We start from the raw sequence: 19987 nt of genomic DNA on the forward strand, positions 1-19987 counted from the left end.
CTAAATCAACAGCTATTTGCTGAAGATGGGCACACCCCAGGTAGTCGACATCCACCTCCAGACTATAGCAAACCTTCTGCACTCACTGGGGTTTACTATGAACATGCTGAAGTCACACATGACTTCTTTTTAAATACTCCCTTTTATCAGAGCCATTTTTGACACTGCAATTCCATGCTTATTCTTCGGAGCTGAGTGTCCTGAACATTTGGGTTATGATCCCGTTGTTTCACCCTCAGTCCTAGATTTTAGTGAGACTGACTCTGAGGCTGCTGGGTCTAATGGCTTTCTGCATCCTGCTGGTGAAGCACGTTCAATGGCATATGTGGGCTTTACAGTGTAATCTGAAGGGAAACGTCCTAAACAGCGCAGCCTAAGCCACGTGGACATTTACCATGCAAGCGGAAAAACGGCTGTCTAAACCACGACTGCCTTTTTCTCTGCCTTAACCACGCATGTGCCTAAACCACGCATATGCATGGTTAAGGCAGAGATAGGGCAGAGAGTGGTCTAGTGGTGCGGAGATAAGAGCAGGAAGGATCGGGAGAGGACGCAAAGAGGTAAGTGGGGCTGGGGCAGGATTGGTGGGGTAGTTTTTAGGGGTGGGGTGGATTTAGGGCTTAGGGTGGGTGGGGAGTCGGAGTAGTTCATTTTTTAGGGGTGTGGTGAGGGGATCGGGTAGTTTATTTTTTTAGGGCTTAGGGAGGGTGGGGGTCGGGGTAGTTTATTTCTAGGAGTAGGGTGGGTGGGGTTAGGGGTAGTTTATTTTGTAGGGGGAGGAAGGTTTAAGGAAGGGCGGAGAGGAGGAAGGATTGGGAGAGGACGTGATGAGGTAAGTGGGGCTGGGGCTGGCTTTGGGGGTAATTTTTTAGTGGAGTGGGATTTAGGGCTTAGGGTGGGAGGGGGGTCAGGGTAGTTTATTTTTTAAGGGCGGGTCGGGGGTATCAGGGTAGTTTATTTTTAAGTGCTTAGGGTGGGTGAGGCAGTCGGGTTAGTTTAGTTATTATGGGTAGGGGAAGGTTTTAGGGCTCAGGGCGGGTGGGAGGTGTCAGGGTAGTTTGTTTTTTAGGGAAGGGTGTTGGGGGTCAGGGTAGTTTATTTTTTAGGGCTTAGGATGGGAGGGGGCTTTCAGAATAGTTTAGTTATTAGGGGTGGGGGTAGGTTATAGAGCGCAGGGCTGGTGGGGGATGTCAGGGTACTTTAGTGTTTAGGAGTGGAGGAGGTTTAGGGGGCAGGGCAGATGGGGGGTTGGGGTAGTTTTTTTATGTAAACAGGAGCCAGGGTTTTTGTGGTGTGATTAGGGGAGAGGGGAGTTTTGGGCCTCAGGGTGGGCGGGGGTTGGGGTAGTTTTTTCGGTTAGGACGGGGTTGTATAACAACCACGCATGCCGTTTCCACATATTCCTTTACTAAGCATACTTTTACGTTTCTTATGGGCTGCCCATTTAAGCCCCTACACAGCTGCCATCTGACTCTTACGATGGTCTTCTTAGTTGCCATTACATCAGCTAACGGGGTCAGTGAGTTTTAAGCTTCTACCTGAACAAACTGGTTCTTCAGACTCGCTCCTCCTTTGTACCAATGGTGGTGACTCCATTCCACTTCATCCAAAACATCCTGGTGCTGACGTTTTTCACTTCACCTCATCTTCCCAAAAAAAAGAGAAGAGGCTCCACTGTCTGGGTCTGAAAAGAGCATTGTCTTTTTAAATTGATCATACCAAAAGCCACTGAGTGAATGATCAGCTCTTTATCGGTTTTACAGGAGCAGAAAAAAGCAGGGCTGTGCAGAAGAGAAGTATTTCTGGATTGATTGTACTTTGCATCAAGATATGCTATGCGCTACCTAAGAAGCACCCTTCTGAGGGCTTGTGGGCCCATTCCACCAGGACCAAGGCCATTACTACTGCTTTAGTATGCAGAGTACCTGGTGTCAAGCACATCTGCCAAGCTGCTACCTGGGTGGCACACCAGACATTCACGAAGCACTTCTGCTTGGACAGTCAGGTCTGTCGAGACAGGCATTTTGCCTGTTGTATCCTCCAGGATTTCCTGGTTTGAACCAGTTTGCAGACCCACCTCAGGAGAGGTATTACTTGGGTATCTATGCAAGGTGAGGACTCTATGATTAAAAGTCTCTATCAGAAGATCAAATTACTTACCTTCAGTAACTCTTTTTCTGGTAGACACTCTTTCTGATCATAGATTCCTCACCGACCCTCCCCGATCTGAAAAATGGCTCTTCATCCAAAAGCTCCTGTTATATTCTGCACACTAGTAACACATAATTTAGTTGTATCCCCATGTTTTGGTGTGGAAATAGCCACAAAAGAAACTGATGTCAATGCACTTGGTTGGCGCCTATATAGGCACCGCTCACATTACTTCCGACGCAAACAAGGTTGACATGGAGCTGCTCAGTACCACCTATCCACGAGTAGAGATAATGCTAAAGATTTTTATGGTACAGTCTGATGCCTGGGGAATATTCTAAGGTGATGATCTGCAGTTAGATAGTCTATACCAGAAAAAGTATTACAAACAGTAAGTGATTTGTGTATCATCATCTACAATTCCTATGATCAGTTAGGAGATTGATCTCAAATGATTCCTACCAAGGACCTCAACAAATCTTCCAAGCCCTGGTTACCGCCTGAATTAAATCTGGAATATCTCTACTCACTAGAATCCCTGACAGAAATGAAAGCCCCTTATTGTAGTTTTTAATGCGGCTGCAGGAACGATTACTGTGAATAGGAAATATGTCACATTACATGTGTACTGACCCAACTTAAATGGCTCCCATTGCAGGCGCAATGCATCTTCAGATCAACCAGTGTAATCTTCAAAACACCAAAGCTAAACGCACCTAATTACCTACATATAAAACGTCTGCTAACAGGAACAAGTAGACCTCTTCTCAGCACAAACATGATCCACCTACAAACGCAAAGCTACAAAAAAGAATTCAAAACTATTATATTGCTTCTTGAGTTTTGCTCCAAACATTTGGAAAATCTGCCCTTGAAGATAAGATAAGGCCCGTACCTAGCCTCTTTCAAAACCCACCTAAAAAAGTATTTACTTGTTAGTACCTTGAGACGAACTGAAATCTTCCCAAGAGCCAAAGAAACCGTTCTAATAATATCCTTTGGGATATTGTCAAAGCTATATCCAAAAGCAGCAAGTAAAAAAGCTATCAGCCACTCTGTATGCTTTTGCTGTATACGCCGGCCTTGCTGTGTGGGTTTGTGGGAAGGAGTCTGACAAGGAGGAGGTAGATTCCAAACCCCAGTCTTCCTTGCCTCGCCATGTAGTACGCATGCAGTTTTAAAATTCAATTGAAGAGGAGTTCCCTCGAGTCACTAACAGTATCCCAGGGTTCTTTTCAACGTATTGGTACACTTTTTCACGAAGACCTACCAGAAAAAAGAAATCTATAAAAGACCACCAACGCTAACTTGAAGCAGTCAAGCCGTAGCCAGTCAAAGCAAAGGAGGCTTGTTTTTCTGAAGGTTGAAACTGATTGACACACATTTTTTTATCATGCATGCTGAATTATCTGGCTCGAATTACTCATAGCGATGGGGGAACGGGGTTGTTTCTGTGTTTCGAAAGTCCACTCTCACCAATGTAAAATAGTCCTATTCTCAGTGTCTTGCTGTTTTGTATGAAAGATATAGTATGGCTGTATGAATGAAGAATAAAATTGGAATCGGGAGTACAAAATTAAACCACCAAAAAGCAGTTACTCGTGTCTTGCAAAAATATTAGGATCAGTTTAATGCCAGTCAGACTTTTAAAAAATGCTGGGGGTGTGAAAGTTTTGAAATATGCAGATGGAGTCTGTCTTTCCTGTAATGAATCGTAGCATGCAATAAATAATAATGTTGCCATGAATAGCTTCTTTCTACTGATCACTGTTCATTTTAGAAAAACCGATCAGAAGAAAAAACGTTTCGTTTCCTTGTTTAAACGGCAGCTGAAATGATACTTCCTGACCTGCCTTTCACCCCTCACCCATACATTATGACTTCATAAATCAACTGTAATCATGTATTACAGTTGAGCAGCTACATCAGATCGGTATTACAGCTGATTAGAGTTGTCACAGCTCTACTGTAGTAAAGAATCTTGAGATTGACTTGAACACAGGGATGTGACTTTTATACAGCGATTGCAGGCTCTCATATATTATATTTTCCCCGTGGGTTCAGTTGTTATTGGGGGAAGGCTATCTCGGCATACCCTCTCCTGTCCTTTTCTTCTCTTTTCGCTATGTCTCATAAGGGTCCTCCACTTACTTCCTATCGCCCATTTATAGCTCTCCATCTGTCCCCGTGCCTTCATCTCCCACGCCCTGACAAACATGACTGCTTTGCTTTCCCCTTCAGTCCTCTTCTGTCTGTGGCGTTCTGCTTGCCTGCTTTCTGCTGGGCTCAGGCACTGCTGCGTGGCTTACCATTCTGCCGGCCTCGTTGTTGTGCCGGTTCATCAGGTATCGCAGATCCCGTCCCCTCTCGCTGGAATCCACAAATTCGCGGCCGAAAACCCTTCCGAATTCAATGTTGTCACTGCAGCCCCCCCAGTGCCAATCGGCCCCCCCTGGCCCCCGCCTTCTGTAGTCACAGGTGCAGGATTCTATGGAGCCCTCGGAGCACGATCTGGCCACCGAGTGTGTTACGCCGGCGCTAGTGATTGCGAAGATGAAGGCGGTTTCCCGGCAGCCTGAAAGAGTTGAAAAACAAATACATTGAGAGGTCAGATGTTGTAAGCAGGTAAGGTCCTTCAGAGCACGTTTGGGGCCCTAAAGACAAGGTGTGACTCAGTAACCGATCCGAGACAATAATAGTTTTTTTTCTCGCGAAATACGTCTCAGGCTGTATTTATTCAAAACACCATTGGGGTTGTACAGAGCACACACTCTGAATAAACAACACCATATATACATTATATGTAACACCTGTTAACTAACATCTTGATGGGAAACTGAAAAGCTATGCAAACAAATTCCTAACACAAACCCTCTCGCAGTCAAATTGGGCTTATGAGTGAGCACCATCCCTTTGGCCCCATTGAAATCTTACCTGGTGGTCACACCCTCAAACCGCATCAGGACAGTCATGGCCCTCCTTAACCCCAGATCTCGGGGAGAGAAGACCCCGCCTGCACGAGCTCCTGTCATATAGCCCTTCAAAATTTGAAAAAATGCCCCAGCTGTAGTCGTTCCGCTAACTGCCTCCGTCCGTTGGACCCGTTCAGAATGTCAGCGCGCCACAAGGATATGCCTTCATTTGCTCCTCGGCACACACCTGTGCATCCTCTAAGTACCAAGGCGCACACGTCTCTCTAATGTCTGCTTCAGCATTCTTTAAGTACTGAGATCCATAGTATAACTACCAGTGCATCTCAGCTCCGTCCTGCAGAAAACTCTGCCGAGGACGTAAGCCCAAACTTTATCCTCCAAGTCACCTCAGTCCTGACCTGCATCCCCTGCTAAGTGTTGAGACACACTCTCAAATCGGACACTAACCTCAGTCCGGATCTGCAGCATCTCTAAAGTACTGATACTCACATGCATTTGACAGTGCACCTGCAGCATCCGCTAATTATCGAGGCGCCTACCCATCTCTGCAATGCACCTCTGCTGTATATGGAAACCCATATAGTCTTGCAGTACCCTTCATTCCTGATCTGCTGCATCCTCTACTAAGTGTGAAGGCTCTTTCACATCTCTGCCAATGCAGCTCAGGCGTGTTCAGCTGCCTCCTTCACTACACATTTAGACTGATGAATATATCTGCTATTGCACCTCAACACTGACCAGTACCATACGCTGCCAGTATTAAGACCTAGCTTCATCTCTTCCAGTGCATCTCTGCCATGTCCTGCAGTATGTTCTGCTATGGAAACCCAACCTCTTCTCTGCCAGTGCACCGCTCTTCTGATCTTCAGCATCCTCTGTGCCCTCAACCATGAGCAGTAGCATCTTCTGTTATGTATGGAGACCCACAGTCATCTCTGGCAATACGCTTTGTCTAACATGCAGTATCCTCTGGTAGGTATAAGCACCCACACATGTTGTTTCCAAAGTATATAAGTGCTAACCTGTAGCATCCACAAAGTATTGAGACTAATACACTTTTATGCCAATGCTCATGAGACCTGACCTGCAGCATCCTCTAAGTATCAAGGCCATCACATATATCTCTGCCAATGCACCTCTGAACCGGTCAGCTGCATAATATGCTAAGTATTACAACCTGCTCTCATCTCTGCCAATCCGCCACTGTCCTGTCCTGCACAGCAGCATCCTCTAGTAAGAATCCAGGCCTACACTCACATCCCAGCCAATGGACTTCAGTATTTACATTTAGCATCCTGCACTAAACATCAAGACCCATGACCATCTCATCAAATGCTTCTCAGTCCTGATCCACTCAGTTTTGCTGTTCCAGTACTGAGACTCATACACAAGTCTGCTAATTTACTTAGGAGCTTATTTAGAGTTTAGCGTTCAGTGTGCTCTGTCACAAAGATAATAGAGTACCATGATTGCCCGACTTACAGTTGTACTCTATTTAGAGTTGGAGGAACCTCGATGTTTCTGCTGGTGGAGCCGCTGCTGACTTCACTGACGAAAACATTAGACCGACATCCCAACTGATGTTGGGTTGTTGGCCAGTGGACCTCAGACTATTGCTTTATTGAGGATGTACAGCATTTTTTATTGTTTGGGACCAACAGGGAAGCCTGTAAGTTCCTAACAAGAAACTGAAATAATGACCTCAGGCTGTCAGAAACAACTCCTAGGTATTTATTTTTAATAAACAAAAACTGCTGCAGCGAATGATTATTGTTTCAAATATATTGAGTTGCATGAATATCCTGTCAAAGCTATAGATGATTAGAATATAGAAGATAAGAATATTGTTCTCTTATGTATATAATATTGTTTTTAGAAATAATGTATGTAATATTGTTTACTTTAATAAAGTTGTAATAAATATTGTTTTTAATTATTTAATATATGTTACTTATTGTGTTTATTTTAGGTTTTAGTGGCATTAATAAAAATTTTACATTTGTTTGATATAGTTCGTAATTTTTAGTGTCTAACTAAAATTTTATACATTTATTTAGTAACTTATAATTTAGCAGTGGGTGATTGGGTTTTTTGGGGAATCGGGTGAGAAGTTATTTAGATCATACATTTTTTATTTGTGTGAATTTAATATTTTTTCGGTAATTAATAATGTAAACGTGTTGAATTGATTGTTATTATAAATATGTAAGTGTAGTTTTTTAATGTGTATTTTATTTTTCTATAGTTTAATTACTAATATATAATTTAGTAGTGTGTTGTATGGGATTTGGGTGGGGAGGTATTGAAATTATATATTTGTTTACAATTTTTTATTGTTGAATACATATTTAATTGGTAATTAATTATGCAAATTATGTAACTGATTATTTGTTGTATAAATTATTTGTTGTCTTTTAGTTAATTGGTAATGTATTGCTAGGTGTGTTTATTAATAAACTTTGGAAAATGTGTTTTATGTTTATTATTGGTTTTAATTTTATTTGTTTTATTCAACTACTATTTTAATGCCACTACTGTTTTATTTATCATTTATATTTTTTGTAGGGGAGTTAGTCCCTTTTTTGGTAAATAGGGAAAGAAGTGAATTTATTTTATTTTGTATCCTGTTTTTATTTGTTTTATTATTAAATTATTAAATTATGTTTTATTTATAAGTTGTATACTTCCTATTTTGAATGTATTGTAATACTTGTATTTTGTATATTTAAATGTTATTTTAACAATTAGTAGGAAATGGGACGGTATATATTTAACCGTTCCTAAGTTCCAACACTTTCCCTTCTTTTGGTTGTGCTGGAGTGGGAAGAGTAAATCTGAACCCTCTAAAGCAGTGGTTCCCAACCTGTGGGCCGGGGACCCCTGGGGGTCCGCGAAGCCTCCTCAGGGGGTCCGCGACTGCTTAGAAAATTTAATAATATTGGGTTCCAACTATCAATAATGACTCAGTGGGGGTCCCCGGATTCCAATAATGAGTCAGTGGGGGTCCCCGGGCTCCAGTATTGATAAAATGGAGGTCCACAGAAGTCAAAAGGTTGGGAACCACTGCTCTAAAGTCTAACACGTTTCCTGATGTTGCTCTGATTTGAGTTTGAATAATAGTTCTATCCCCTATCAGTGGGATTTGTAAATGAAACCTCTGCAAAGTCCAACACTTTCCCTGCTGTTTATTAAGTTGCAGTGGAAATAGTCAATTGAACCACTCCAAAGTCCAACACTTTCTCTACAGTTGCTTGGATTGGAATGGAAATAATAAATCTAACCCCACCAAAGTCCAAAACTTTTCCCTCTGTTGCTTAGATTTGAGTGGGGTTTGTAACACTTTTGCTAATGTTGTTTATTTTGGATTGTTGTTATTTATATTATATATAAAAAAAAACTTTGTATTTATTCTTTTATATAATTTCATTTTTTATTTACTTTGGATATATGTTTTTGTTAATATGTCCATTTTTATTTCTAAATTATTGTTAATGTCAATAATGTAATTGTTTTCAAATTGTGTAAATATTGTTTTTATATTTTTTTTAATTATATATATATATATATATATTCTCATTATATTTAGTGTACTGTATTAATTTAAACTACTTTTGTAATCATTTTAATATTTAAATTAGATTACATATTTGTTCTGGTGATATATGTTAATTTTTACTTTTAAGCTATTGTATGTGTAGTTTAATCTTTTAAATAAATTACTTATAATGCTTTGGATATTATTATTTTGATATAATGTTCCACAATATTTTCAACATAATACTTTGATAATTTACGGGACCGCCAAACTCACAGGGAGGACGCCACTGCCATGGCGGTGATGTTTCCCCCAAGCATATTACAATGTTCCCGCTGGGGTGACCGGTGGGAATATTGCAATACGCGTTTCCGTCGGGCTACCCGGCGGGAACAGTGTTGGGATATTAACCTTGGCTGCCTTAAGGGGGCCAAGACTAATTTCCTAACACTCCAGCACCCTCGGAATGCACACTGTCTTCAAGCAGTGTGCATTCCAGTGGTGCTGGGGAGGGGGGCTTTTTCACTGCCCATGAGGCCCCCCTGTGGCCCCCGGCACTGGCTTTCCGACATGCTTTTCATTGCAGGGTCCCCACCATGAAAAGGCTGGTGGAAAGAGGGGTTGTAATCAGCCAGGCGGTGCTGAGTTCAGCGGGGCCATGGCTGGTTACAAGCCCAACCGCTGTCACCCCTTCGGGATCTTTGATCCTGGCAGGGACGGTGTTTTTTAGGTAGGTCGGGCTGCCAGTCTTGTAATTTGGCAGTCAGATGGCCACAGCCGTGGCTGTCTAACCGCCATCTTGGTGCTGGCGGGCCTCGTAATGAGGCCAAGCGTATGTAAACTCAATATTTTTGTAGACAATATTGTTGTCCTCAGCATTTTGTCATGCTAACGTTGTGGTGGCAGCTCCTCAGTAGGCACAAAGATCTCTGCCTACCGGGCAGAGAACAGGAAATCTGTCAGGATGTAGTTCATTAGGGCAGTAGAGTTCATCCTTCTGTTGGCCCTTCTGGAACGGACTTCAGCTTGCCAAACTCAAAATAAGCCTCTCAATTCCTGTTATCAATTCTGGAGGAGGTGGACATTGAGAACTAGATTTCACATCCATTAACATATCTGTAATACGATTCCCCATGACCTGCAGATGGCACGCTCACCTTCAGGTACTATACCCCTCAATACACGCAGATTCCTGCCCTCATTTTTGAAATAATTATTAAATGAAATGTGTTCTTACTTTATTAAAAGAGGGAAAGGTAAACCATCCTTACCTAGAATAATCTCTTTTGAGTCTAGGTGGGAGAGTATGCGGGTGATTGAAAGACATTTTACGTTGGTTCTGTCAGGAACTGCTTATTAATTATGTCTTCATTCCCTTAACAAATGCTCCTTTCAGCTGCCATCATGGTGAAGGGGCGGGCCATTTAGAAATTTTGACTGCTCGAGGGAAAGGGCTGTAGAGGGTCATCGTGAAATGTGCTTTTATTGTCTTCACCTTCAAGATCTAACACATTGAGAAAGATGCAAAAATGCCTCATCTAAGATATCCCTTGGGGAGCTTCCGCTCAAAGCATTCATGTTAATCAGCCACTGAGAGTCCATCGCCCCAAAGGAAGACAGATGGTGGATGTGATTGTCCTTTCTAGGAAGGCTCTTTGAAAGACAATCAAGACCATATGACGGGAATCTTGAAGTATTTGTTCACAGTGATTTTGTCACAAACTTCTCTGCGTCAATTGAGGCTCTAAGAACATTGTGAAAACATTTATCTGGGACTAGTATTTCTTCTCCATTGATAGAAATTAGAGTGATGCACAATGCCTGGGACTAGTATGGACACTAATTCCTCAGTGTAGAGAGTGACAATGAAAGAAACTGGACAGAGACGGTTTTTGCTGACCAATGATATAGAGATGTATGCAATGAAGAAATCACTACATAGTGAAAAGCAGATAGATCACAATGAAAGGCAAGCCTGTGCTCACCTTTGAGGTTCCTCAGCTTTATGGTAGCTAGTGGACGTCTTTGTTTACTTCTAAAGGTCTTTTTTGAGGATTAAGGTAAAATTGTCGAGGTTCACTCTTCGGTTAAAAGCCATATTCTTATTAATGATTAGCAATGTTTTCCTAACGATTTCATGAGAAATCCAGAAAATGTGTTGAAACTATATGTTTGTTGGAACTCATCTGGGACAAAGGATCCAACTGCTTTAGTTCTCAAATTGGAGAAGCAATACAAGTTATCAGATTAATCTCAGGATTGCTTAATTATTCATCCTAAAACACATTCAGTAATTGCCTCAGCAACTCAGAAAACATCCATGAATTTGGATGCTCTATGCTCAGTCCCATCAAAATGGGATCTCCTTCGGCGAGACTCTTTTGGTATAAACAGTAATACCTCAGCTGCTTTCAATGTTATGTCTTGCAGTTCAATGGCTGTTGTTGACTGCTGTGACAGGTAAATGTGAGCAAACATTGGTCTCTTTCGGGATCCAGTTCCAGAGAAAACAGTTGAAGCAAAGAATATATCGAAGGAAGGCTTTTTCATTTCAGTAGCATTAATTGATGGTGCAGCAAGTGTTTCTCCTACAGGTTTTTGCCATCTGGCGAAAACGTTCAATGTGCACTGACAAGAATGTTTCAAGACCATATCTTTTCGACCAGATGTCTGAGTCAGAGTTAAAGATGTTTTCTGTATGATGGACACACACACACACTTTAGAAAACGTATGTATGATATGGAAAAGTCTTCTTTCGAGGTCCTGTAGGTCAATTTTGAACCACCTTCCGATTTAGGTACCACCTCCACTAGCAACAACAAACAATGCGACAAATATTGCATTACCAAGGAAATGGGAACCAGTGGTACAAATGATACCGCTCTAATACAAGGGGAATACTCAAGCTAAGGGTTTTGCTCATATTACCCCACCAAACCTGGGCTATAAACATGTGCAACAGAAAATGCGGTTAAATATTTGGGGTAGATTAAACAACAGTATTGATTTAACCCAGTCTTGATCGTAATTCGAATTGGCATTACTACTGAATCGCATGTGGCTTTTCAGGCTAATTTAATAATACTAACCTCGCCTATGTCAGTTTGGTTACTCTTAACATTTTCTAATGAGACATAGAGGCAAAATGTTCAAACCAAATGTGTATATATACATTAATTAATTATATATGTGACAAACATATATTATCTTATACACAGATCGACATATGAAGGAAACTGCTGTTTGGGTGTACAATAAAAATGCAGAAACATATAAACATATACAAATTATGAAAAACAATTTATCTAGCCCTTGTCCCACCGTAAATCTTTGTATTTAATTACCGTTCCGGAATTATGCAAGTTGTTGATCCACCTGGAGGTAGTAGTAAGGACAGGCCTGACCAGTGGGTAAATCTGTTTAATGATTCAGGCCTTGTCCAGTGTTAATTCACAAAATAATCTGTGTCAAAAATTCTTCTCCATTGTAAAGGATTGACCTCTACAGGACCAAAGAAAGACGAAAAATCTCATACCTATAAATCAAAGCCCACACTATAACTGATATATATATATATATATATATTAGTGCCGACAATATAACTAATACAGTGCAGTGATCAGGCCATGAAACGCCGCCATCAAGAGCGCACACCGAGGTGATGATGGCCGTAAATGGTGCCCTTTTACCAAAAAGACCGAATAAATCGTTGAGGAACACGAACGGACCTCAAAAGAGGATAAAGTCCGTGTTGCGCTATGGCCCTTACCAATCGAATATAATAGTTCTATATCACCGTCACTAAACAACATACAGAACGTGAGCACCGATAAAGAAAGAGTATTGTAACCAAACTCATGTCACACAGTTTACTTAAAGCTACGTGTTCTCTTACCGTGTTAACTTCCAAAAGGAAGGGAATGCCTTTTAACATCACCCCGTTGCTTATCACATCCTGCAGGAAGAAGACGTCCAAGGCAACCCTGTAAACTAGTGAGCTGCTTAACTGTTTGTAAAGCAGTTGGAACGCGAGCAAGCTACTCTACTCACCAATCATGAACTGGTTCCTGAGAAAGCCTTCATGAGAGACCAATGCTTGCTTTTAGGCACCAGGTATATAAAGATCTTACTTATTTCCAGGGGGGCAGAGGCAGACATATTTCTCGGTTCTTCAGCGTCTTAGCTGAAAATGTCTGACAAATGTCACATTTGCCAATTGAGTTTTTGCCGATTTCTCGAAACGTCTACGCATATCTCAACTTTCTGTTGACATTTTGTCAATACTGATTGTGAGGCTTGTACCTCTGGGAGAGACAGTCTCATGTCAGATATTCGAAAGTGGGTTTATACATCAACATATGTTGGAGGTGATTTGATTTGATTCATAGTTATGCAATGTCAATGTATCTTGAGATTTGTATTGTGAACCCTCAATAATGTTATCTTCGATATTGTTTCCTTTTGAAATACAAGCTTGCTAATACATCTGCCCTTGTTAGCATTTATACGTTAGCTACCCAAGCCTACAAGGGTATATTGGGCTGTCCTTTTGTATACATAAGCCACCTTTCTTCTGGCATCGCCTCTTATGCTAAAAAACATATTTTTGGGATATTAATAGAGAGATGAAGTTTACCTAACGCTTATAAAGTCTTTTGGGGTTACAGATAAGATATTTATTTCCTTCCACCAAGACAATCGAGGTCGAGCTGGCTTAAAACAAAGTATTCATAAGTGGGTAGGAGACTTTATTGCCCTACGTCACCCTAAAGCAGGCAAGTCATTACCCCAAACATTGAATGCACATTTAACTAGAGCAGTTGTGGCAACTCCTGCCATGTGTGTAGCAGTGCTTTTTGGAATCACATGCAAAGCTGCAGTCTTGAGTACTAAGTAAATCTTCAGCGCCATGGCGTTAAAGGAGGAACGAAGATGTATGCTCAGAGATGTGCTGTGTTTCAACATCTGTTTCAGTAAAGCTAAGCCTCTTCCTGTGCCAGTGAATTCAGTATTTAGTTCTGTAAATTCATTTCTTAAAAAGTGCTATTGTTAAATTATACCACACCCTCCCAACCTGACAAGAGGCATAATTAAAACATGTGAATCTTTGAAAGATACCAATGCTGAAGAGCTGAGATTACAAGCCAGCAACCTGAGAGGTGGGAGGGCCAGTCCACGTTCATGGCTTTCTACCCCAAGAACTCATGCTGGAAGGGTTGTTCCCATCAAAGGGGTTGCTTTTCTTATTTCTGGGTTGGCTTGAAACGCACATCCACTCGAATGGGCAGAACATTTGAAATTCATATAATATTTCATTTCATTTGCAGTTTTACCATGGTGCATCTCCCTTATAGAACATTAGTACTAAAGGCAGCCACACTGGGCTTTGCAGATGAGTCACCTGGAATACATACATAGACCTATTTTTACTTTCCTTATTTCGAGAAGTGTAAGGTTGCCTCCTTTCAGCTGGTTCACAGCTAGATGAAGTTCTCTTTCTGAATAGCTGGCAGTTTATTTCTCGTATATAGGTGTTGTGTGGTAGGTTTGTGCCCTTATGTCTTATGATGTCTTGCTGTGAACGTGTCTGTGTCTTGTGGCCTTGTCAATTGTGGTATTGTTTATGTATAGAGTTTTCGTTGTTTAGATGTTTGTAAAGTAGCGCGATGATTCAGATGGTTGTGGGTACAGTGGTAATGATCGGATTTCACCCCTAGTATCCTCTGTAATGTTTGAAAAAGTGCCTGTGTGGCACACTATGCGCTTTTAGGTAGAAGTGCGTGATGGTGCCCGGACAAGACATCCACTGGGCTTCCGATCCTTTCCTGAGTCTAACAGTAGGTGTGAAATCCAGAAATGTATTCACTCACATTCCTAATTCTAAAATACGAACATTCTACAAACAAATGCTGCCATGGTCGACGGGATTAAAGGGCAGCTTTGTTCACAGCTAGTCTTTTTCTGCTCGTAAGCCACCTTTTCCCTATGAATTCCTAGAACATCTTAAGCTGTCCCGCGTGCCAACAATTTCTAAGATCTGTGCCAACCCGGCACTGCGGCTCCTCCCTCTTTCCTGTGCTTATCTGTTTTCTGTGCTTTCTGAGAACTGTTTTTTTCGTATACCTCTTGTTGCACAATTGTGCCCTGCTTGCAGCACCCTCTTTAGCTTTGATGCGTTATTGCATTTGCTGCATTCGTTGCAGACACGTTGTTTTCAATGTATAATTCGGACATTGGCTTTTGTGGCCCAAGAACGTTCATTTATTGGCTTGAGACATTGCCATCTACAACTTGAAAAGGACCACAAGAGTGTTGTGGTCTCACCTCATTCCGTGCATTGTAAGCAGGAAGCAAACCTTGTTAACGCTGCCTAGACAGCGCAGCTGTCTGCAAGAGGTATTGCTACTAATTGTTTAAAGCATATGTAGAGTAGGTTCTCGCTCCATCCAGACAAATACAATTCTCTCACCTCACTCTCTTGGCTGCTTGTTGTATCATTCCGCCTACTACTTCCAGCACTCTAATGCATAAAGGGCTATTTTACATCCGAAAAAAATACATTCAGTCATCACGCATGCACTTGTTTTTCTCACACAAGCATTGTGTTGTGTCCCTCACCCCACAGAACCCCGCACTCTGCCTTGTAGAGGTCAGTGGGTTCATTCAGCATATACTAGGACAGCTTCTTCTCTGGAGGGAAAGCCTGGCCTATCTGGCACCTGCAGAATCTCATTCCACTCCAGATTCCACATTCCAGCACCCGGTAACACCCAGAATGGCACACATTCCCCTCCATTAATCACAACAAGGGGAATAATGTAATGCTATTGCAGCGGAAACAAACGTTCACAAAAACAGGAGGAGTATAATCATGGGAAAACAATTCCTTGATAATCCTGGATCATGGGAAAACAATTACTTAGCTATGGCAAGCACATGCCCTCGATATTTATGTAGCAGCATCCTTTACTAATTGTATTATTTTAATGTATCTTGCATGTTCATATTAAGTTTGTGGGTGTGGTCTTTGGGGATCAGCGAGAGAGTGAGCACAAGACGCATGCAGGCTTTCTGCTGTATCATCCGTGGCAATGGCATTTCGCTGCCTACACTGCAGCGCCTAATGAATAAGTCATGCAGTTGTAGGTGGCAAAATGTCTGTCGGCAGGTGGTAAGGAGAGCGGTGGCATGGGGCCACACCGCGTAAAAATAAAAGAGCGTCAATCACGACGTGTTCAACACAGCCGCAGTGAAATGTCTGCACATCAATGCAAGAATGAGTCTGTGAGTGAATGAATGGACACGAGTGCAAGCGATATAATGTAATGTTGAAGAGTTGTAGAGAGCACTGTTATCTGTGTGCAGTTGTAGCTATAATATATCAGAGCAGAGTGCAAGAACTCCATGTGGTTTTCTTTGCAATGGTGCGCTGTCCATTCTACTTGCGAGAGGCATAAGTATTTTCTTGCATTGCACACTTCAGGGATTTGATTTGTCTTTTTGGCGGAATGATGTATTTCCTTCTTCTCATTGCCTGCCCATGACTAGTCCTGTGCTAATCTGGCCTTGCTGTGGCCACACCTTTTTTTCACTCATGTCACAGTCTATTTTCTAAAAGACTATTTTTGCAGTCTCGGTCCTGCATAGCTTTCCAACACACGTGTACATTTATTACTGCTTCTGAGAGTGCATTAGCTGTGGTGTTAGCCTGTACATTATATTTTGACCTTACCTTTAGGAGCAGCTCACAGGTTGTGGAAGGGGCGGGGCGACGCGTGGGGGAGGGCTGGGGGTGGTGGTGGATGGGTAATAAACTTTAAAATAAATCACATTAAAAAAACACCACTCACCTTGTCTACGCCGTCCCGCGCCGTGCTCCTCTTCCCTGCTGGCTGGCTGCATGCAAGCACAGGCTCCCAGCCTGCCCTGCGGCAAAACCTGACATTTGAGCAGCATCAGGATTGGCTGGGGGCGCTCCCAGGCAGACGGGGAGCCTGTGCGGGCTCTCTGCAGCTCGGTAACTGTGTTGCTGGGCTACAGAGAGCACACTGCGCATGTATGCTTGGTCGGCCCGAGTCAGCTGGCCAAAGATACATGCGCTCCGAGGGGGATTGCTGAGCAGTGCACGTCACAGCCTGTGTCTCTGCCCCTTTAAAAGAAAAGGATAATAAATAAAGTTTATTATCCTTTTCTTTTACAGCATTTGCAGCTGCCGCTGCTGGCGGGAGGTAACGCTACTCCTCTCTAATGGCAGAGCCGCCCCTGCGTAACCTTCAAAGTCCTGGTTTAGTTTCCCCGTTTGTCTTTGACAACCTGCAAAACGCATTATACTCAAGATCCAACGTTACTGGCGGTTTACTTTTTGTTAAAGCATATGGTGAAATTGAACGTAACCATAAGCACAGAACCAGCTTTTAATGAATTAGTATGCACAGCCGACCCACCTTTGTTGACGATTTTGCCAAAGATGTTGTGCCCCCCGGTGGTCGGGCAGTTCCATCGCCGGCTGCGGAACTGCCACTTGCACTCCTTCATGGCGGACTGCAGGCCGCTGCTGACGCTGTGCAGGATGCCCGGGTTCTGCCGGATCAGCTTCCGCTGCTTGCGGCTCAGTAGCTGGAGGCTGGGGTCCAGCACTAACTGTACGTTCTTGGTGTCGGTGAGCAGGTTAGTGGAGGAGACCACATTCACGATCCCCCTGGAGGCACAGAAATTGGAAGCAGGTCAGTGCGATGCTCCCACAGCTCTACGCAGGCACTTACCCGCCTATTAGCATTGCATCACACAGCAGCTAGATGCAAGAAGATGGCGCATGAGGTTAAAATCTCCCAACAGTCCGAAAATGAACGCATACCTCTTTACATGTCTTCAACATCATGGAGATTTGTTACTCTTTTTCAAGTTGTCTACATTTATTTTCTGTTTTCAGGCCCATTATAGTCAGTGCTTTAAATAGTACTGAGTACCTGCATTACTTTAATTTAAAAGTGCGAGTACCTGCACTTCTCAACTCTTTTGCACAACATTTGATGGGAGAGAACCAGCAAAAGACGTACTGTAGATATTGAGTGCCACCACTTCTATGTTTGCGTTTAAAGCACTGATTGTATCAAATGAAAGTCGATGTTCTTGTTTCTTGTGAAAGGGGTGAGTCTAAGGACTGTTATAACCCCGAAATGGAAAATCCAATACCTCTGCAGGCATCTTGTCAACTGTGAGTTCACACTTCATCATCTAGCTCCAACATATCAGTATTGACGACTGGAAACATGCCCCATCTACAACTAATTTCTCATCACAACCAATGATTGTTTCTTCAGCTGCTTTCTTGAATAGCAGTATTATCTGTTGTCCACCCTGATCTAGCAGCCAGTGTTTATCTGTGTTTGCAGACTACTAATTCTCAGAGCAAGAGCTGAAAATTACCAAACACCTTCTGTATTTGCAGAATGGCCAAACACCCACGACTGCAAAACCGACAGAATCCATGATATGCTATTAAATGCCATACAAATGTTAATCCATTCTCACCAAAAGCTCTGTTGGTATTACTGCACTAGTGCCGTAGGCATCCTACCCTTTCAGTCAGGCGCATAGCTTAGTTAGTGAGATTTGGGAAGTCTGAATCTCAAACTTCCTAACAAAAAAGCAATGGATTTAAGTGTGGTTAGGTGAGATTACCAAGTTTCAGGATGGACTGTTTCCATGCGGAACAAGGTCAGTACTGAGTTGCATTAGGTGGACTTCTGTCTAGAGTTGCACAGTAGGTGAAAAACACTGGGTTAGAATGCTACTCTAAGCGATTGCCAGTGATTAGACTATTCGCAGCATTCATCAGATCACCTTTTAGGTGTTTGGTGGTATGCCTGGAAACTTGAGACTGGTACAGCCTTTTAAGCCTACTAGTGCCATTGATTGTGAATATAAAAAATTAGTAAAATTCCACCCATTAAAGGTGTAGTTCTGCCGGAGCAGATTCACTAATTTTTGGTAAGCTTGTCAGTATATATATTTAAGATCCCTATCCAAAAAATGAACAAGTCAAAGCCTCTTAGTGAAATGCGAACAGCAAGAAAAACCAACAAGACATAGCAGACCTGACTCATGGCCCACAGGCTCAACTACCAAAACGGAGCATGCATCAAAGGGGTGTCACCCCCAAAGCACCCCCTCTGAAGCTATATTCCTAGCCGTCCCACACGTATCTGGTTGTTCTCCCTGGGAACTCATGACTTATGTCGGGCACAACACAAGAACCTAGAATCTCTTCACTACACACACTCTTCTTCTTAACTGCTGCAAGAAGCCCTGATGGTAGAGTTATCAAATCAGTGCATGTGGGCAGGTTTCTATGTTTCTCGTCCTCTCCTCTATCAGATGAACAAGTTACTTATCTTGGGTAACGCATTATCTAAAAGAGACAATATCTAGCTGCAGATTCCTTACAGACCCACTCATACCTCCTCGCTCTGTGGACAGATTTCTAGGCTTGTTCCCCTTTCAGGGCCTTAGTTTTGACACACATCCATCAGTGCACTTCATGGCTCTGTGCTCCTGGTGAGGAAAGTTGTGAAAAGTAACTGACATCCGCACACCTGGGTGGCACCTATATAGGTGACCACGACAGCACCTCCGGCACTAATGACGCTGACCACGATGCACAGAACCAAACAAAGCCACCTGATGGCATGCAGGGGTACTGCTCACCCAAAGGTTTCTGGATCTAGTCTGACGCTTGGGAAATTCAAAGGTAAGGAATCTGCAGCTGGATATTGTCTCTACCAGATAATATGTTACCAAAGGTAAGTAACTTGTTCATTAGGCTCCACTGCCTAAATTCAGGGTGTGGGGACATTTAAGTATAAATTATTGAATAACTTTATACTCATAAATGGTGAATGGCCTAAACTGTTAAAGTTATTCAAAAGAGTAAGAGTAAATTTACACATGTAGATTTCTTTGAATGTAAATTAAACTTTGTGAATAAGCCTCTTATCCCTGTTTAAACATAATTGAGGTGGGAATGCTAAGCAATTAAAGACTGCATTTTGTCAAGAGGAAGTGTTATAGCCTCCTCACTACACAGTCTTTCTTGACCATTCAGTCATTTACTAGTCTCCTGACTTATCTCTGACTGAGCATGATATTGCTATACTCTATGAAAGGCCCGAGTCACAAACTGCATTTGTTGTACGTTACGTAGTACAGTAATACCACCTATTTACTACAAACTTATAAGCGCAGTTCTCCACCTCTGCTGCTCCTATCTTTTACTATGAGGAAATCCACACACATGTAAGTTTACTACTTAGTAGTAAATGTGGGAGGCAACAGGGACATGGATTGAAAAATTAAAATACTTACTAC

General features: G+C 42.3%; 1 protein-coding gene across 1 annotated transcript in view; it reads right to left on the bottom strand.

The window, feature by feature from the left end:
* The window catches only part of WNT1 (Wnt family member 1), a 36589-nt gene that overhangs the window by 5239 nt on the left and 11363 nt on the right, over positions 1 to 19987 (bottom strand). The window contains exons 2-3 of the mRNA XM_069230493.1: positions 17065 to 17318; positions 4461 to 4726 (exon numbers count right to left, since the gene is read on the bottom strand). Of these exons, the coding sequence (XP_069086594.1) occupies positions 4461 to 4726; positions 17065 to 17318 (520 nt within the window). The remainder of the gene's footprint in view (positions 1 to 4460; positions 4727 to 17064; positions 17319 to 19987) is intronic.

Source organism: Pleurodeles waltl, chromosome 4_2 (genome assembly GCF_031143425.1).
Source record: "Pleurodeles waltl isolate 20211129_DDA chromosome 4_2, aPleWal1.hap1.20221129, whole genome shotgun sequence".
Classification (NCBI taxonomy): Eukaryota; Metazoa; Chordata; class Amphibia; order Caudata; family Salamandridae; genus Pleurodeles; species Pleurodeles waltl.